At 41.2% G+C, this 21,433-nt stretch overlaps 1 protein-coding gene across 1 annotated transcript; it reads left to right on the top strand.

The window, feature by feature from the left end:
* Positions 1–833: 833 nt before the first annotated feature.
* LOC130920753 (NACHT, LRR and PYD domains-containing protein 3-like) lies at positions 834–14,451 on the top strand. The gene is made up of 9 exons (XM_057844170.1): positions 834–2,072; positions 2,719–2,966; positions 3,333–3,635; positions 5,888–7,709; positions 10,766–10,939; positions 12,262–12,435; positions 12,781–12,954; positions 13,230–13,403; positions 13,650–14,451. Exons 3-9 carry the CDS (start codon positions 3,380–3,382, stop codon positions 13,828–13,830), a joined length of 2,955 nt encoding a protein of 984 aa, XP_057700153.1. The 5' UTR covers positions 834–2,072; positions 2,719–2,966; positions 3,333–3,379; the 3' UTR covers positions 13,831–14,451.
* The last annotated feature ends 6,982 nt before the right edge of the window (positions 14,452–21,433 follow it).

Below are 21,433 nucleotides of genomic sequence, written 5' to 3'. Positions count from 1 at the left end.
TTGATGGATTGGTTTGTGAGTTTGAGGGAAACTGCTTTGCTCGTTATTAAAAGCAGCAGTTTTCCTTTGCAAAGCATATTTGACACAAATAGACAAAATAGTTTTTGAGTGCTTGATGTAGTTGTACATTAGATATCATCAGAATGGCTGAGAACAGCCTATATATATATATATATATATATATATATATATATATATATATATATATATATATATATATATATATATATATATATATATATATATATATATAAAATATTAGCTTCCGGTTTCAATATCGGATTGGGATCGCAATATTTGGCCTTGGTACTACTTGGTATCGGATCGAATCCAAAATCACTGGTATCGCCCATCTCTAATCTCGACTCCTCTGCTCGTCGGTTTCTTTTCTCTGCACGCTGAGTTGAGCACATGCGTCACCAACGTGTCCGAAGCCAACCAATCACAGAGCTGGCGGAAATACCGCCAGCTCTGTGATTGGTTGGCGGAAATACCGCCAGCTCTCTGATTGGTTGGCTTTGTGACATGTTGGTGACACATGTGCTCAACTCAGCGCGCAGAGAAAAGAAACCGACGCGCAGAGGAGTTGAAATACGGAGCGAGAGCAGGAGGGGGTAATTGAGCGGAGTCGAGATGCGTAGCGAGAGCAGGAGGGGGGAAATTGAGCGGCACAGGGTAGATTTTTTTTGCTCAATATTATTTTCTGTGCTCAAAATCTACGATTGCTGGCTTAAAATCTTTAACTGCTCGCTCAATATAGTTTTTTGTGCTCGAAATCTAGGTTATTTTTGCTCAATTTCCATTATTGCTCGCTCAGAATAGTGTCAGCAATATAACCCCATATTTTTCAGTAAAGAATCAGACGACGACGGTCGCAGTCAGTTCGCACCGTCTCTGCGACCACTTAGCCTTGAATTTGAAGTTGCATCGCCAGTATTTTTTGTTTAAATGTGTTGAAAAACGTAAATGTGTGTACTTCAGTGCAAGAAAAGGGAGACCGATTCACTTAGCATGAAACTTGTGATATGCTGGTAATTACACACGAGTTAGAGGGTCGGCAAAACGGCGTCTCGGGCGCTCTGCTAATTGTTTATTCATATTTTCATATGCAGTTTGCTACAGATAGTGCAGTAAATATGCGATTTCATATATTGTGCATATTTGAGGTGGTTGCAGCTCAACGTTGCATTCGTAGGAAGAATTGACGGAGAATGAGTTGTCTTTTAGCCAAAACTTGGCTTGTTTAAATTCCACTGACATGCGGATACATCCTCTCTCATTGCTGTCTTCACAGGCAATCCCACAATTCCTTATGAGGTAGTTGTAGATGTTTCCGAACTCCACTGCAGACAATTCCTTAGGATTGTTTATCCAGCTATCAGCTGCGACTTTGTATGGGCAGATTTGCAGGCCAATACACGCTAATTTTAAGTAGTATTGCCTCCTCGCGTCTGTCGGCAGTAACTCGTGATAATAATAAGTCATGTTAAGACGTTTTTATGAAAAAAGACGCAAAACCCAGCTGAAAATTATGAATTTCAGACAGCGTTTGTCTACGGCTGTTTACCCGTGCGTGCCCCCATCTCAAAATGGCGACACGTTGCCATGCGAGATGACGTCATCATAACATCATGCCGACTGCGAAAATAAATAGATAGATGAAGAAGAAAAAAAAATAAAAAATAATGCAGCCTCAACGGGACACAAGCCAGTGTCCTACTTGTGCCGGTCCCACACCCAGAGAAATGCAGAGGGTAAAAAAAAAAAAAAGCCTGCATTGTGGGTGCCCCCCCAAGTTTTCTTAGTGCCCACTCTGGTGGGTCAACCTAGATCCGGGCCTGCAACCGAATATTTTTCAACAACACTGGTTTAAAGTTTTTCTCCCGCCCCCACTCTTTAAAAAGATACCAACTGGTCACAAAGCTGCTCAATCTGAACAAAATGGTGGCAATAATGCACATATATGGTGTTGTGGGTGTCACCAAAGTTCACACCCAGCATGCCCTGCCTAGGAGGACCAGAAAGACAAGTTGTCACACGGACGGGAGAAGAAGAGGCAACAACAAGGCCGCGTAAGTTTTCACTTTAACTGAAATGAAAAGGTGAAATAGTCCTAACTTTATTCACTTTAAAGTTTGTTTATAGTTTGCTCCTTTGGTCAGTTTGCCTACCGGTTCATTTATCGCGTCACAATTCTATCGTGTGTAACGGGAAAGACAAAAATATCTTTTAATTGCACAGTACATTTTGCGTCCCTCAAAATGTCTTTCAGCTTGAAATACCCAGTTATATTTTGCGTAAGTCAACATTTTTGATGCTCGTTTACTGACATAGAAGTTTTTCTCCTTTTTAGAAAGACATGAGTGCTTAAGTAGGTTAGGCAACTTCATGTGAAATGTACAAGTGGCAACTCGCTTCCTTGTTGCCAGCTATTATTCGATTGTTTGCAAACTGGCCTCTTTGAAAAAGGAAATTCAGACTGAATCTGTTATACCTTTTCTTTCAATATATTGTTAGGCATTTTCAATATCAAAACAAGTCATTTAGTGCCACACTGAAGCTAACAAAGCAACAAGGGAGCTCCAACATGAAGGAAAAAGATTGACCTGACCTCTATGCTTTGTGTTGCGTCATTCAAATGGTTTACGAGCTCAAATTACAATAAGTTGTCGTCTGTAGATACCCGATTGACAGTCATCTCGCTCACTCGTTTACAAGGTGAAATGATGCCTCTGGACAACAAGCGTAAGGAGCTGCAGTTGAAAACACTGATGGAGCTGGGGGAGGACAGCTTGCAGTCCTTCAACAGATTGAAGTTATGGTAAGCCATGAAAAGTTGTCGTTCACAGATACCCGATCCATGGTCATCTCGCTCATGCGTTTACAAGGTGGAAGGATGCCTCTGGACACAGAGCGTAAGGAGCTGCTATTGGAAACGCTGTTGCTGCCTCTAGTGCTCAGATAAGGTATAGTTGCATGGGGTTTATCGATTGCGCCAAGGGCATGAAAGCGATCAATTTATAATGAGAAAAAAAAGAAAAATCAAAAGTAAGGGACAACCCAGGAAACAATTTGGAAAGTAGTAGAGTAAAAAGTAAATATATGTGCTGGAAAATGTATTGAAGTAAACGTAAAAAGTACCACTTCATATTTGTACTTAAGTAGAAATTCGCAAAAATGCACGAAAGTACAGTAATGAAAAATACCTTTTCTTCGTTGTATTCGACCACTGCTTAGAGGAATGAAGACCTGACATCTGTGTTTTGCATCACATCACTCAAACGGTTTATGAGCACAAGTTACAATAAGTCAATAAAAGTTGTCGTCCGCAGATACCTGATCTACAGTCACCTCCCACACACGTATGTAAGTCAGAAGGATGGCTCTGGACAGCGGAAGAAAGGAGCTGCTGTGGAACACGCTGAGGGAGCTGGGGGAGGACGACTTTGAGTCCTTTAGGTTCCACACGGACCTGCCTCAAAGCGTACGCGAAGACCGCCGCCGGGTGTACATTGCTGACGAGCTGATAAAGAAGCACGGCGAGAACACTCTGGACCAGACCATCATGCTTCTGGAGAAGATCGGTAACAACAATTTGGCAGAGAAGTTGCGCAGCGACCTGGTAGAAATAAAAGGTTAGTCCCTGACGTAGCTTCCCGTGGTAGAAAGAAGGTGACTTGAAAACTGTGGAAGTTAACCATGAAACGACTCGTAGCAAAAATTTTGTTGCTCATCTATTCCCCGAGACATAACTATTGCTTCTCCATTTGTGATCATTTGTTGCTGCTCTGTTGCTCCTAAAAGGCCCTTAGGAACAACAGATAGACTTTGTTTCTCTTTTTCATCTAAGACTCATCTGAGAATGATGAGCTCTTATCGAGATCTCATCAGTAGCTCTTTCTCATCTCATTTATTTCTTTGACATGCATCCCCGGAGCAATAGATGAGGTCATTTTTAGCCACACATGAAGAACATGAGAAATCATTAAGAATTAAAAATAAATCCTTAACTCTTAACAAAAAAAAAAAAAATCATTGATCAGTGTAACAATACATTGATTTTTTTTTTCACAACATGGCAGCAGTTAAGGCAAGGCAAATTTATTTATATAGCACAATTCAACACAAGGCAATTCAAAGTGCTTTACATCACATGAAGATCATAAAAATCACATTTAAATCAACACAACGTAGAAACGAAGACAAAAGATCACATTTAATCACAGAATAAAAAGAAATAAATAAAATAAAAATAAAACAAAAACTACTACCACTAATAATGATTGAAATCAGCAATGGAGATAAGCACAAGAGGAATAGAAAGCAGGTAGATTGCAATATATAGACAGTTATTGATATGCAGTGCTAAACAAAAGCATTTTTAGCCCTGATTTAAAAGAGCTAACAGTTTGAGCATACTTCAGACGTTCGGGTAACTTGTTCCAGAGGTGAGGAGCATAATAACTAAATGCTGCCTCACCCTGCTTGGTTCTTGTTCTTGGAACATGCAGAAGACCGGTTCCAGATGACCTTAGGGGTCTAGATGTCTCATGGGACTCTAACAAGTCAAGCATGTATTTTGGTCCAAGGCCATTAAGTGTTTTGTCGACGAGCAGTAGTATTTTATCGTCTATCCTTTGACTCACTGGAAGCCAGTGTAGCGATTTCAAAACCGGTGTAATGTGGTCCAGCTTCCTTGTATTTGTGAGGACTCTGGCTGCAGCATTCTGTACTAGCTGCAGCTTCCTGACTGATTTTTTATCAAGACCTGTAAATATACCGTTGCAATAGTCCAATCTGCTGAAAATGAATGCATGCATAAGTTTTTCCATGTCTTGTTGAGTCAGAAGCCCCTTAATTCTGGTTATATTTTTTAGGTGGTAATAAGCGGATTTAGTGACGGACTTTAGATGGCTATCAAATTTTAGGTCTGAGTCAATAATTACGCCAAGGTTTCTGACTTGATTTGTAGCTGAAAGTGACATTGTGCTAAGTTGGTTGCTTATCTTTGACCTTTCCTTTTTTGGCCCAAAAATGATCACCTCTGTCTTCTCCACATTTATCTGGAGAAAATTCTGGCACATCCATTCATTGATTTGATGAATGCATTTGCTCAGGGAGACTAAGGGACTATAATTATGTGGGGACAAAGAAATGTACCGTTGTGTGTCATCTGCATAGGCGTGATAGGAGATTTCATACTGTTACATTATCTGAGCTAACGGAAGCATATAGATGTTAAATAAGAGTGGTCCAAGAATTGACCCTTGAGGGACTCCACACGTGAATTTGGTTCGTTCTGACTGATAGTTTCCAATTGACACAAATAAATCCCTATCATGTGAATAGGATGTGAACCACTGAAGAATAGTGTCAGTAAGCCCTACCCACTTTATTCTACCACTGCCTTGTCGTTGTGATTTCATTTGTTGATGTAATTGTGAGGAAAAATTGGTTATTCTAGCAGAGCCGTGATATAAAATTTTGTCAAGTCACCGCAGGGAAACTCATTTAGTTACGATGCGACAGTGCTGCCATCTGGTGTTGAATGAAAGAGCGACTATTCCTCTATATACTGGCCAAAAATGATGTCTTAATGACGAGTAAAACAGGCGTTACGGCCCACAGAAAACAAGGGAATGCGATTGTACAGTGGGGAGTGGAAAGTGAAAGACTAATAAAACAAAGACATCGCTGAACAACTCAACCATGGAGGTATCTATGAAGAGAAAGTGCCTTGGGTCACACAACCACAGAAACTGCCACATTGTCTGTGATGTGAGGGTGGGACTTTTACGTATTCATGTCTCTGGTGGCTGTGTGCCCTGGGTTTGCTCACAAAGTGATTGTGTTTTGTCCATAATGGGTTACTGTTGCTTTTGTGCAGGTGCAGTCTTCTCCGTTCATGATGATAATCAGATTAACCGATTGAAGGGGGAGCTGCAAGACAACCTGCGGCATTTATACAGCCTTGCTTCCGAGGGCACCACCGAGCGTTGGCAGCAGCAGCCCCTGACAGATGTCTACACGGAGCTGGATGTCATCTACGGAGCAGAAGTCAGCCCCGACGAGCGGCACGAGGTCCTTCAGATGGAGACGTGCACCGCGGTCAAGGAGTCTATCCTGCCATGCGACATCTTCAAAAGCCCTGACGGGACGCAACGACTGATACGCACACTTCTTACTGTCGGCTTCGCGGGAATCGGAAAAACCTTCTTGGTTCGAAAGTTTGTGTTGGACTGGGCCACTAGAAATAGCAATCAGGATGTGCACTTCATATTTCCCTTCACCTTCCGCGAGTTGAACATGGACAAAGGAAAAAGCTTCACGTTGGCCGAGCTTATCCGACTCTACCTGTGGCACATGAGCGAGGGGACGCTGAACAAAATATTTGCCGACCTGCAGATGTCCGGGAGGCGGGACTACGAAAGCAGCAGGATTAAGATCTTGTTTGTACTGGACGGACTGGATGAGTGCTGCTTCAAAATGGACTTAAAGAACCACACCAAAGTGGACATAGATTTGAAGAAGGCTTACCCGCTGGAGGTGCTCCTGGCGCACCTCGTCAAAGGGAACCTGCTTCCTTGCGCCCGGGTTTGGATTACCACGCGGCCTGCGTCGGCCCGCGATATCCACTCCGACTTCATCGACAGCCGAACAGAAGTGAGAGGATTCACCGATTCTCAGAGGTTGGAGTACTTCAGGAAAAGGTTCCCAAATGAGGAGCGCGTCATTGAGCACATTCGGAAATCGCGCACCATCTTCATCATGTGCCACATTCCCATCTTCTGCTGGCTCACCTCAACAGTTCTTCAGGATCATTTGGACAAAAGGAAAGAGGGAGAGCTTCCCACAACGCTGACTGACATGTACTCAGCGTTTTTAGGTCACCTACTGGAAAACTCCAAGGAGAGAAATACAGCGGAGTACATCCTTGACGTGAAACCGCTAGCCAAGCTGGCTTTTGACCACACCATGAATAAGTGTCAAATCTTCTACGAGAAAGACCTGGTGGACAGCGGTTTTGATTACAGCCAAGCTGCAAAACACTCCGGAATATTCACTGAGGTCTTTAAGGAGGTCCCTCCGCTCAGAAGAAACAAACAGAAGATGTTTCAGTTCCTTCATCTGACCATCCAGGAGTATCTGGCCGCACTGTACGTAATGATGAGCCTCTTCCATGACAACAAGAACGTACTGGATGATTCAGGATGGTTACTGAAAAAAGTGGCTGAACTTTTGAAGCAGACCACAATCACTGAGGTCCAGCAGTCAGCTCTGCAGAAAGCCTCAGAGAGTGAAGGAAACCTGGACCTGTTCGTCCGCTTCCTCTTTGGTCTTTCCTTGCCGTGCAATCAGGAACTAGTGGGGGAACTGCTGAAGGCTCCTCAGGACTATGGGCAAAGCAAGTCAAAGACAGTGGAGTTGATCCAGGAAAGGATAAAACGGAACACTCCAGAGAAGAACGTCAACTTGTTCTACTGCCTAAACGAGCTGAAGGACGACTCCTTGCTGAAGCAGATCCAGCAGGAATTAGCTTCAAGACGTTTGTCCTGGCAACAAATGTCAAATGACATGTGGTCGGCCCTGGCCTTCTTCTTACTTACAGACGACAAAACCATGAAGTCCTTTCATCTTGCCAGCTACTCCCCATCACCGTTGGGGCTGGAGAAGCTGCTGTTGGTGGTCAGGGCTTCTCAAAAATCAGAGTATGTGCTCCAAAGTGAAATAAAGTGGAGTGTGACAATTCCAAAAGCAATGACAAATCCAACAACAAGTGCACAAAACACAAACAAAACAACTAAAAATAACTAATCAAAATTCACAAAACAGATTACAAAAAAACTAGTGCAAATCAAACAAAAAAAACATATTAAAAAACAATTGCTTTTCGCAAAACGCAGCAACAAATCGGGAAACAAAACAAAATTAACTCATTCACTCCCAAAGACGTGTTAAAAAATGATCTTCAACTGCTCATAACTGAAGAACGGAAAAGGGTAGAAAGACATCTTTTTATGAAGAAAGATTGGAATTAGTTTTTCTTTTTTTAAGTTTTTGTAGCCATCAAATTCAGTATTCCGTGGTGCTTGACAGATCACCCAAAATCATTACAAATGAACAAAAGTCGATCACTTCTGAAAAATGAGTTAAGACACTGGAAATAGTTGGCACTGGTGGCAAAGTAGACTCGTGGCTGTTTGGATGAGAGGAAAGACTTTATAACTGCGTCTATTGCTACTTTTGAAGTGATGATGACTTTGTGATTCATTGCAAAGATTTCATGCTATTACTCGAGATGAACAATTTTCATTGCTCCCTGTCAAGTTCAAAAATAGACCCTTAGGTAGACATTTGTAAAATTACCCAAAAATAAGGAGAGAAGACACTCAGTTTTCTTGGCCAAGGAGAGCAAAGAGGGATTAGACAAAGAAATGCTAGATTACGCTGTATAGTCACCAAAATTGATCTAAGGAAAAAACCCTCCTTGCTCTTTTTATTAGGGGTTTGTCCTAACACAGAAGGGTGCCGCCCTGAAGGGAGGGGGAAAGCAAGCTGGAGACACCCATGTGATTTTGGTTGGCTATGTGTGAGCATGTAGGTGGAACTAACTAAATACACGTGTGTAAGCAAGGGCACAGGTAAAGTGGTCAGAATGACCCAGACACTTCATTTATGGAACGCTGCGGCCATGGAAGATGTCCTCGAATGGAAAATTGTCCTCGAAGGGCTAGACGAAAGTCTAGACGCCAGATGCTGAATATGTCCCGGAAGGTCTAGCTACGCAATGCGGCCATGAAGCAAGGCAGTTGTCATCCCGACCCTCTTTACTCTTTGTAACACTTAAACGTTATACTACAACCTAGTATAGCAAGCAATAGTCATTTACTGGTTATATCAATAAGAAAAAATATGGCAATGTGTGTTATGTATGTAATAGGTATGTATGAGCACAAGCAAATATTCAATCAATCAAGCAAATATTCAATCAACCCTCGATAATTAACTCAACACTCCCCAACCCTAATTTCAATGCTCCAACCAAGGCTAGGTTCATACTACAGGTCTTAATGCACAAATCCGATTTTTTGTCATATCTGTTTTTTTGGCGTGTCTGTTCAGACTGCCTTCGTCCATTGAGACCATTCAAGCATTACGCATGCGCTTTAATTCGCAGTCCAACACGCGCTAAGCAAGAAGACCCGCATGCGCAGAAGCATAAAAAATGACACAGTCATCCATGATTCCACGGATATCATATTTTGCTTTTCAAAAAGAGGACACAAATAGCAGACATAAATAATCCCATTTAGTCTTTTATTCAAAGTTTATATGGATTGATAGCATGCACGCACTGTCCATGCATGTCACACACACATTTGCCCCGACTCTCGGCCGTGTAGGCAATGTTGAAATATTGCTCACATAGAGCAGAGAGAAAACCGATCATTCTCAGGCTTACCCTCAACCCATTTTTATTGTTTTATGACTGTTGTCAAGCCCGGCCCTTCCCCAACAGCCGTGTTCACTGCAAGCTAGGCGCTAATAACGCACAGCTGCACCGCTACCGTAGCGTCTCTCTCGCTATTTGATGACGTAATTGCTGCATGAATTCCAATTTGGGAGACTGGACAGTACAGACTGCCGCGACAGTCTGGAAAAATGTGGTCCAGATCAGATTTGAACCACATTCGAAAGTGACCAAGATCGGATTTAAAATGGTCCAGTTCTGTGCGACTTGTCACGTTCAGACCGTCAACTTAATGCCTGACTCGAGTCGGAAAAACGCAAAAAAATTGGATTCTGTAGTATGAACCTAGCCAAAGTCATTGACATAAGTAAAGACGGTAATAAATTGTTTCTCTATACGAGCAAACACAAAGCTGGGTCAGTGTCACAGGTTTAACTAAAGTTAATCCTGAAACAGTGGAAAATCCAAAATATTGAAAGATCTCAAAATTTGAGTTAAATCCAATTTATAATCTTGGGGGAAAAAAAACAAAGACTACGATTCACACATTTTGGTCGTACGGGATGATTGTCCTTGTTGACGACATCCGAAACAAAGGCCACGTCCACACGTAGCAGTATATTTGGCAAAAAGAAGACATTTTTCTGTGGTTTGGCCTATCATCCACACGCACACGCACATTTAAACCAGGGTTCTTAAGAACGACAGGGAAAGTGAAGAAGTGCGAAGTCTGCGTTTGTTGCGCCATCATGTGGACACTGATAACTGAATATTTAAGCGTGGAAACGTCACTAACTGCGACTAACTTTTTCCTAACGTCACACATGAAACTAATGTTTACGTTTGGAGTCAATTAAACAGGCGCTTTTTTGCTTCCATTTATTTTTCACAAACTATTGCTGAGCTTCTTATTGAAGAATTGGTATGATAGACCATTATTTTTATTGTTATGAATGTACTTAAGAATGAATGAAAGCTGTTAGCTGTGGAAGGTTTTTTTTTTTTTTTTTTTTTTACACAAACGTGCAGGTGTGGACACAATTATTTTTCCCCAACGCTAGGTGTAGACATGGCCAAAGATTGCGTCCATCCAGCACAAGAAATGTTAGTAATATTATCACAAGAAAATAAAAGCTCTTTCTATCTTTGGGTTTTGTAATTTGCTCTTAATTCTTTTTGCTGTCCCTTTTTTAATCTTGAAATTAAATCTATTATTATTATTCATAGCACCATACTAAAGTCAGCAGAAGTTAGGTTTGGCTCACTCTCACGACTTCTTCCTGTGTTCTCCAGTCTAAATCAGTGTTGGCTGGACAGAGGCAGCTGTCACCTGCTGGCTTCCGTTCTCAGTTCTCCATCCAACCTGAGGCATCTGGACCTGGGCTGCAACCACGATGTGTCGGACAAGGGGGTCGAGATCCTCTCAAAAGGACTGGCCAGCCCACACTGCCACTTAGAAGTCCTCAAGTAAGGAGCTCTTCCAAGTTGAAATCTACCTCCAGTTCGTAACCTTCCTTGGATACGGTTGACTTATCTAATGAATCACTTCTGCTACTAGCCAACGATAAGGGTCAAAATATACCAGAAGCATCTTCCGTTCGGGTCTGGCAAGATATAGCACCGGAGCCAACCTGTTTCCATTCTCTACTATTTTTCAAAGTATAGTGGCCGCGTCAGCGCTAAGGACTGACTACGGACCATGCACCCAAGAGCCCGCCGGACGGTTTAGGCCACAGGTGTCAAACCGATTCCAGAAAGGGCCAAGTGGGTGCTGGATTTTGTTCCAACCGATACCGTGCAGAGAGTTTAACCAATGAACTTCCTACTGAAACAAGCAGCACCTGACAAAGTTTAGCTGATTACACATGTAAAAGATCTGATTGGTGAAAAGGTGTCCTCTTCATTGGTTGGAAAGCAAACCTGCACCCACTCGGCCCGTTCTGGAATCGGTTTGACATCTGTGGTTTAGGCTATTTTCTATTTTTGCCAGAGATGCATCCGTCAAAATGGGCGGAGCAAGGCTTGGATTCAACAGCCCAGTTGATTATTCACGGTTAAAACACCTGCGAACATGGACGAAGAACTCTTCATCATGGAGTTGGAAAATCACAATGTGACCTATGATGCAGCAGATCATTTTTATAAGAACAACAAACAAAGGTAGATGCACAGTGTCTTAGTTTGTGCGTTTTTCTGGCAAAGATATCAAACAAACGACCTGCTGACAACTTTGTTTTCTATTAACACACGGGAAAAAAAAATAAAAACTACTTCCACAACCTGTGTCTCTGGGCAGGCTGTGTCTGTCTCCCAAACTCCCACGTCACTTGACCAAAACATTATCCCCATTGCGTGCACTTCAAGGTGCCTTGGAAAACATTCAATCACACATGGGACGTCACAGCAGAAGCTATGAGGATGGACGGTGGGTTATTATGCAAGTTACGTAATTTAAAACAGAAAAAGTGTCACAAACTCATAGTAAAAGCAAAATAAGAATTCGGCAAAAATGTTTGGTCAAATCAAGACCACCTCCCTTTCTGCTTCTCTGATGAGTACAGTGTTTGTCATTGTTTTTAATGCCACATTATCGTGCGCGGTTAAGTGAGAGCTCACGACGGGACGGAGTTGCCGGAGCGCAGCCGGTATGTCTTGCCGATTTTTTACACACTGCGGAGCACGCAGTCAACGCGTCCAGTATATTTTGGCCCTTTTTTACTTGAGTAGAACCTTCATCAATTTAACCAGGTTCCTTTCCAGACTTCAGGCAATTATCTCATTTGTTGCAGCCTGTCAATGTGCTGGATAACAAGAAGAGGATGCATTTCATTGACTGAGGTTCTCAAGTTAAACCTCTCACATCTTCAAGAGCTGTACTTAAACGGTAACAAACTGTCGGATGAGGGGGTTGAAATCCTCTCACAAGGACTGTCCAGCCCAAACTGCATCTTAAAAGTCCTCAAGTAAGGAGCTCCTTCAGTTCGTAATCTTCCATGAATCCGGTCACCTAATCAAAAGAATCACTGCTGCTGTTAGCGGCAACTCTAATAAGTTATGTAAAAAAAAAAAAAATGTTTTTTTCCTGTCAAGTTTTCATAACTTTTAATGCCTCGAACAGTTAATTTATTGCTTTTTAAGGTCTGAATTTTTCAAATAAATCAATGTAATGACTTTTAATGCTTTTTAATGACCCACATCAACCCTGTATTAGACAAGGAAAAGGCAAACACGTTGTCACTTTCAGCAAACCTTCACCACTTTTGCTAGGTTCCCTTCTTGACTTCAGGCAATTATCTCATTTGTTGCAGTCTAAGAAAATGCTTGATCACAGAGCGAGGATGTGTTTCATTGGCTGAGGCTCTCAAGTTAAACACCTCCCATCTTCAAGAGCTGGACCTGAGCCTGAACGATCTGTCGGATGAGGGGGTTGAGATCCTCTTGAAAGGACTGAGCAGCCCACACTGCATCTTAAAAGTCCTCGAGTAAGTAGGTCCTCCAGTTCGTAATCATCTATTGATCCAGCCGACCAATCAAAAGACTCACTGCTGTCATTAGTAGCAACTCTACAAAATTACTTAAAAGAAGAAAAAAAAGCTTTACAAACAAGTTTAAATAATTCTTAAATACTCTGTCATAAATTAAAGAATCACTGCTGCTACTAGCCAAGGATAAAGTAGACATTTGACTTTGGGTAGAACTTTCGTCACTTGAACCAGGTTCCCTTCCTGACCTAAGCCAATTATTTCATTTGTTGCAGCCTTTCAGAGTGTAAGATCACAAAGCGAGGATGTGTTTCATTGGCCGAGGCACTCAAGTTAAACACCTCCCATCTTCAAGAGCTGGACCTGAGCTGTAACAATCTGTTAGATGAGGGGGTTGAAAACCTTTCGAAAGGACTGGCAAGCCCACACTGCATCTTAAAAGTCCTCAGGTAAGGAGGTCCTCCAGTTCGTAATCTTCCGTTGATCCGGCCAACTAATCCAAAGAATCACTGCTGCCATTGGTAGCAACTCTACAAAATTCTTTACAAGAAGAAAAAAAAACCCATCAAGTTTAAGTATTCTTAAATAATTTGTCATAAATTAATCACTCCTGCTACTAGCCAAGGATAAAGTAGACATTTGACTTTTAACCAGGTTCCCTTCTTGACTAAAGGGAATCATCTCATTTGTTGCAGGCTGTCACGGTGCGGGATCGCAGATAAAGGATGCATTTCATTGGCCAAGGCTCTCAAGTTAAACCCCTCCCATCTTCAAGAGTTATTTCTCATCAACACTCGAATAAAGGAAGAAGCAAAGAGGGTCTTATTAGAGATCAAGGAAGATCCCAGCTATAGACTGGAGACTGTCAAGATCTAAAAACAATGTTGCCTATCAGAGTGTAAATTCATGTTCAATACCGATTGTTTGTGTCTTTCTTCAGATTTAACAAATGGGAACAAGAACAACATTTGGTCCTTGGCGTCAAGAAGGGCGAGTCATTCCAAATTTTCATTATTAGAAGACGTCGAGTCCATTTGATCTCCTTCAGATTTAGTTCGGTCTCACGTATTGTCTGATGATTGCTAGAGGATCGGGTGTCGGCGCTACGGGCAAAGCGGCCTCGCTCACAGAATTCGAGGAGGTCGTCGTCGGGTTCTTTGCATCGACATGGAGGTGGAGTTCAAGGGGAAGGTCTAGGACGTTCCCAACAAACTGCTGGCAGTTGTTTTTATCCATTTGTACTGGGAGGGGCTGTCCAAAAGGAATGGACTCTGAGCACCGTCAATGGCAGCCAATGAGTTCAATAAGTACCCTTTAAAGGGTTAACTTATGTTTCTCACAAATTTAAAAGAAAATGTCATACGTACACTTGAAATTGTTTTGGCAAGCAAGTAGGATTTGGTAAATTATGATGGAGTGTGTTGTTTTCTTGATATAGTATCGCAATTTTGTAAGCCCGCTTTTGTTCGTAAATTGTATAATTGTGTTCATAAATTTTTTTTTAAAAACTTGAAATTGTTTTGCTCATTTTCACATCAATATTTTAAACTTGATCATTCTCAGTTCTTTGTGTAAAATGTTGTTTTGCATGAGAGATATGCTGCTCTGTTTTTAAACTGCGACATCACAACCCCTCTGCACTTCTCACTCTGTATAAATCTTTATTTGAACCACATTTACAATATTGTAATATCATATGGTGCAACCAGAGGCGTAGCGTCCCATTAGGCATACGTGGGCAATTGCCTAGGGCCCCCAGCCAGCAGGGCCCCCCAGAGGGCCAACAGATTTAGCACACACAGCTTTACTGCACTGTCGCAGCGACAAGTGTTGGGAGTGTTTCAATACCATGGAATCATTTGGCAGATTATCTAACGATTCTGTTATCAATCCCAATCAGCATTAACCATGTCATGTAGATTACACATGTTTAAGAAAGTCCAACCAGCTATTAACACCACATGATTGTTTAAAGAGTGACTCACCAAGTACTCTCTGGAAAGTCCTTGCTGAGTTGTTTTACGTTGATTTTCACAGGCCACCTCATTATTCATGTGACTACTTAAATAAATGATTTTTCCAAGACAGTCTATTAATGAGTCTATCGTATTCCTTGTGGAATACTCTATAAGAAAAATATAACATATGCATCTAAAATAATCATAAACGATTTTATTAGCAATTTTAATACTCCTTTAGCAAGGTTCCTTGGGTATGCGTACGTTCCCATAGCAACCGGTCCTGTTATTGTCTTACGTCACAAGCGCTTCGTATTCTGGGAGCGAGAATAGGCGTAAGGCATTTCGAGCAGAGGACGCCCACTTGATGTGTGCGTCCATGAACCAGTGTAAGTACATCCATATGAGTCAGTGTAAAGTGCTTAGTTTTCACACTTTTATGGCCAAGATGACCGCACGAGTATGTATGTGTATCACGTGACTCAGAGTGAGAGTGGGTGGCGATCTGGCCTATTCTAATTGGCAAAATGAAGAGAAGTTATCCTTCTGGAAGCAAAAAAAGAAAGGAAAAAAAACAGGAGAAAAGGAAGCAAGACAGCGGTGAATGTACTATGTTACAGTAGTTTTATGTCCTAATGTAGTAGAAGCACTGCAGAATAGTAGTAGTAGTATTTTTATGTCCTAAACCAATTAACTGCCTTGACTTGTTGTAACTAGCTTGTTAGCGTTTGCTAACAGCATTGCAGTATGCTAGCGTTTCTTCATACATAAAGATGTCACCTAGAACATAAAATCAGTGTTTAGAATCAACATACATACCGATCAGCCAAACTGATAAGATGTTACATGATTCACTTTTGTGCCAGAATGTTATCCTTACTAAGTAAAAGCAATATAACTTACCAGCTAGTCAGTAGAATACGGTATGTGTAAAGCCTTTACGCATACACATGTGCAAGTAAGGGGGACAGTTGGATTTGGAGCAAGGGCCCCATGTTGCTTGTTGCCTGGGGCCCCGGGGACCCTTGCTACGCCTCTGGGTGCAACACATTTCCAACTCTAAAAAAGCTTGAAACACTACAGAAAAAAAGTTATACATGCCCTAACGTGGTCCGAGTTCATTGTTCCAACTAAATTAATATTTCACCACCACCACCTTCTGAGGCTAAAAGAACAAAACTACTTTCAAAATGCTTGCATAATTTATCAGGTCATCCATAAAATAAACCATAAATTAAGTGATCTCATCCCAATCTGTACTCCTCAGCACACATACAGTATATGGCGGAAAACACAGACAAGACTGAAAAAGCAGTTTCTGCTCTTGCACTCCCTGCTGTCTTTTAAGCCAAAACAACTGTTGTATTTCATAGAAAAATATGTCTATATGCTGCCATAGCAGATATAAATTTTAAGCACCCCAAACTATTTTTAATTTATCCATTTTACCCGTTTACAGACCTCGCCCTACCGCTTTTGTTTCAACCCAGCCATAAAACGAAGGTAATTATATTTATTATTCAAAATGCCTGTCATTTTTATCTTAGAATCATTAATGATGCCAAATATTTTGTTTAAAAAAAAAAAAAAAAAAAAATTCGCTCGCAAATTTTAAACTTTTAAACAAATTATGTCACAATGAAAAAAATGGTGTCCGTAAAAAAGTCATGGACATCTACCTTATAACTATTGCTCAATTTTAGGGCTGTCAAACGATTGAATTTTTTAATCCAGTTAATTACAGCTTAAAAATTAATTAATCGTAATTAATCGCAATTCAAACCATATTTTTCTGTAAATTATTGTTGGAATGGAAAGATAAGACACAAGATGGATATATACATTCAACATACGGTACATAAGGACTGTATTTGTTTATTATAACAATAAATCAACAAGATGGCATTAACATTATTAACATTTTGTTAAAGCGATCCATGGATAGAAACACTTCTAGTTCTTAAAAGATAAATGTTAGAAATTTTATATTAAAACCCCTCTTAATGTTTCATTTTAATAAAATTTGTCAAATTTTCAATCAAAAAATAAACTAGTAGCCTGCCATTATTGATGTCAATAATTACTTACACAATGCTTACGGGTGCTGAAGCCTATAAAATCAGTCACACCCAAGCGCCAGCAGAGGGCGGCAAAACTTCATAAAACACAATTAACAAGTGGGCATTCAACTATACTGTCATTTAAATCTGTCTGAGTGGGGCATGTGCGTTAATTGCGTCAAATATTTTAACGTGATTAATTTAAAAAATTAATTACCGCCTGTTAAAGCGATAATTTTGACAGCCCTACTTAATTGTTTTTTTTTTGTTTTTTTTTGCTACTGTTGCATTTTCTCCGATATGTTAGATGATAAATAATCAAAGAAAAATCGAAAAAAAAAAAAGTTTAAAAGGGTACATATTTCAAAAAAAAAATCTCGACCACTCCTTGATATCTGCGATTTCTGCATCGCGACCCTTGTTATATTACCATTACCAACTTGTTATAGTTCCCGAGACTAGAAAATGCAGGTTGACTTAGACCACAGGTGTCAAACCGGTCCTCAAAGGGCCACAGTGAGTGCAGGTTTTTATTCAAACCCATTATGAGGACAGCCTTTCACCAATCTGCTGTCTTATAAGTATAATCAGTTGATTGCAGTCAGGCGCTGCTTGTTTTAGTAGAAACCTCATTGGTTGAACTGTCTGTGCTGGATCTGTTGGAACTAAGACCAGGACGCACTGTGGCCCTTTGTGGAATCGGTTTGACACCCCTGACTTAGACCAAAAACGCATCTTCCCGCCTGAGATCAGTACAACCAGCTTCAGGCCGGACCTGGTCTTGTGGTCATCCTCCCAGAAAACTGTACTCATACAATTAACTGTGCCATGGGAAGCAGCAGTTAGTGAAGCATGTGAGCTCAAACGACTGAAGTAGGCGGACATTGCAGCCGGGGCAGAGCAACGCGGCAGGCGTTCCCAGGTGCTTCTAGTTGAAGTTGAGTGCAGAGGCTTTGTTGCCACGTCCACAACCAAGCTTTTGAAAGGAATGGGAGTGAGAGGTCAAGCCTTCCGGCGGGCTGTCAAATCGTTGTCAGATCTAGCCAAACGAAGCAGCAGGTGGATATGGATTAAGAGAAAGGGCCCCATCTGGGGTTCAAAATAACATCCAGGGGTAAAGACGGAGGGGGGGCACACCTGGGACGCCTGATGTCGCCGTTGAGCCCTCTGGAGGTGTCGTGGGCCTATCAATGAAACACCAATGTCCTATGAGCTCAACCATGTTTCAACCATAAAATCCCCAAAAAACTCCAACTGTGTCTTGACACTCAGTGATACATGCTACATGGAGTTTTTGGATCGAAATAAGGTAAGTACGCGATAATATCTCGTTAAAGTCATGGCGTCTTGAATTCTGCTCTTTCATGCTCTCACCTACAGATAGGGATTTGCTGTTTAATTTTTATTTTTATTTTTTTCTTTTAAATGCCCTCCTGTTCAAAATCTTTCTTCCCCCAGAAAATTAAGCTTTTAAGCTTTCCAATTATGTATCACACATGCATATCGGACAATTTTGAAAGTTGGCCAAATCGGGGGTCTCAGAGCAGAACTTCAAGTCACCTGAGTGTTTTCCGCCATATATATGGCCTAAGTAGAGAAGCTATGATGATCAGGTGTGCAGTACAGCTGAGTAGAATGAGTACTAATGACTGGGATTTTTTTTTTTTTTTTTTCCAAAAAACACACAGGCCTGCTGCAGTGCCCTAACAGGCCTAGTAACTGTAAACAGGAGGGGTGGAGTGGTACATCTCGTGGATTCATTTCGATTGGCTTTCTTCAAGCAATGCTTTTCAGTACAGAAAAAGGAAGTACTTGAAATGCTTTTATTTTGAGAAATTTCATCAAGAAAAGTTGAGTTAATATACAGTATATTCAGGCATGAAAATCTCTCACCTTTTGGCGAAATTCACCATTTTGAAGTTAAAAAGGGTGACCTATGTGAATTGTGTATATCCGAGGAGAACATTTTTAAGGGGGGGGGGTCGGGAGATTTTTTTAATGTCGGACGCTTGGTATGCAAGCGGGAGATTTTTTTAATGTCGGACGCTTGGTATGCAAGCGGGGAAGGCGGCACAAAGCCAAAAAAGTGCACCACAGTGGCCAAAACATTGACTTATTTCATCCAAACAAAGGAGGGTACACTGTTGTGTCCTGCCTCTAAAGTGCCAAGCTTGAATGAATGAATACCTGAAGCACCGTCACCTAGTTGTAATTTTGGAAGACGACAGGAACTGGCTGATTGCAAATCCATTCAGATTCAGAATATTTATTGTCATTGTTACAAAAAAGCACAACGAAACTTTTTTGGGAGCATCCATCCAGCTCATACAGCTAAGGTGGTAAAGTGCAAACCCATAAAATAAATACCCATCAGTACCAAGTGTAAACATTGACACAGTTTTGGACATATGTACAGCAAAGATTCAACAGCAGCATGAGGTCGTGTCAATGCTAAAGTGCAGAGCAAAAATATACCAGTTGAAAACAGGCAAAAATCAGTGCAAAACCCAGATAAGTTAATCAAGTATAATCAAGTACAGCCTACTGGTTGACAACCAATGGGTAAGTGTCAGGGAGAAGGAAATAGTGGATAGTGACATACTGCAACAATGCAAACCAGCTCAGAGTTATTGTTGTTGGTGGATGTGGATTATTGTCCGTAAGAGGGGGGCAGAGAGGGGAGAGGGGCAGAGTTCAGTAGCCTCACAGCCTGTGGGTACAGACTGTTGGACAGTCGTGATGTTCTGGCCTGTATGGATCATCTAACTAAGGCTACGTTCATACTACAGGTCTTAATGCACGAATCCGATTTTTTCATGTTTTTCCGACTCGAGTCAGGCATTAACTTGACGGTCTGAACGTGACAAGTCGCATAGAACGGGACCATTTCAAATCCGATCTGGCTCACTTTCGTATGTGGTCTAAATCCGATCTGGGCCACATTTTTCCAGACTGTCGCGGCGGTCTGTACTGTCCAGTACCGCAAATCGGATTTCATGCAGCAATTACGTCATCAAATAGCGAGAGAGTCGTTACCGTAGCGATGCACCTGTGCGTTATTAGCGCCTAGCTTGCAGTGAACAGGGCTTTTGAGGAAGGGCTGGCCTTGACAACAGTCATAAAAAATAAAAATGGGTTGAGAATAAGCCTGAGAATGCTCAGTTTTCTCTCTGTTCCAAGTGAGCAATATTTCAACATTGCCTCCACGGCCGAGAGTCGGGACAAACTGCCCGTATGTGTGTGTGACGTGCACGGACAGTGCGTGCATGCTATCGATCCATATAAACTTTGAATATAAGCCTAAACGGGGATTATTTATGTCTGTTATTTGTGTCCACCTTTTGAAAAGCAAAATATAATATCCCTGGAATGACGGATGACGTCTGTCATTTGTTTTGATGCTTCTGCGCATGCGGGTCTTCTTGCTTCGCGCGTGTCCGACTGTGAATTAGTGCGCATGCGTAATACTTGAACGGTCTCAATGGATAAAGGCAGTCTGAACAGGCACGCCAAAAAAACGGATATGACAAAAAATCGGATTCGTGCATTAAGACCTGTAGTATGAACGTAGCCTAACTAACGTCATGTTTTATTGCCTGTCGCGATATGCCATGAGTCCATTTATCGCACGGTAAATAAAAATGAGGGTGGTCATTTTCAAGGCTGCGTTTATTGTTGGGTGCGTGCTTGTACACTTGCGTGTTGATGGCATATGAGCCTCCAGTTCTTTTCACAGATGTTTATTGGTCATCAACACGCCATAGAATTAAAGTTCAGACATACAAAATAATGAAACATCTATATTGAACACTGTAAACATTAGCATTGCTACATTGAGGCTGATAGGGGAAAAGGACAACCTACTTTAGCCTGCTATAAAACATTGGCAGTCTTCTCCAAATCGCAAACTTGCGGTTAAAAGGTGACACTTCAGATATGAAAAATCGCTGCTTAACAGCATTTGCAAACGAAAAATAAAGGGGAAAAAAAAGATTACTGACAGTACATGCAATGACAAAAAGAGCTTTTTTTTTTGCAGAGTGTAAATCTGCCTGTTAGCGGTTTAGCGAACGTACTTCTGGTGAACATTTCAAAATAAAAGCACGTCATGTTCGTCACAACCCAGCACATACACACGCGCGAATCCGATACTGATAAATAACGATTTCTGGAGTTATTCCCACATACTTGAGAATTCAGATTCTACACTAAGAGTAGCTTTAAAATGACACCCTTTGTGAAAAATCTGATTGGCAATGAATAATTATTGTGCTACTATTATATATTGTAGTATATATATTAATGCTAGATCTTTTTTTATAGATTGTTTTGAATCATGTTGGAAAGGCAAAGTCAGTGTTCTGAATCTGTTTACGTTCCTTTCTTTTTCACTAATTAATGCTTGAGCATTTGACCTGATTATTTATTTGCAATTTATTGTTATTGACGTGTTTATTTGTA

This window comes from Corythoichthys intestinalis, chromosome 1 (genome assembly GCF_030265065.1).
Source record: "Corythoichthys intestinalis isolate RoL2023-P3 chromosome 1, ASM3026506v1, whole genome shotgun sequence".
Taxonomy (NCBI): Eukaryota; Metazoa; Chordata; class Actinopteri; order Syngnathiformes; family Syngnathidae; genus Corythoichthys; species Corythoichthys intestinalis.
This window is presented reverse-complemented; position numbering and strand designations above follow the sequence as displayed.

Excerpts from the sequence above, each read along its gene's own strand:
- LOC130920753 (XM_057844170.1), top strand. The coding sequence starts at position 3,380 with ATGGCTCTGGACAGCGGAAGAAAGGAGCTGCTGTGGAACACGCTGAGG. Across the intron at positions 10,940-12,261 it reads TGCCACTTAGAAGTCCTCAA|CCTGTCAATGTGCTGGATAA; the intron begins GTAAGGAGCTCT and ends CATTTGTTGCAG. Across the intron at positions 12,436-12,780 it reads TGCATCTTAAAAGTCCTCAA|TCTAAGAAAATGCTTGATCA; the intron begins GTAAGGAGCTCC and ends CATTTGTTGCAG.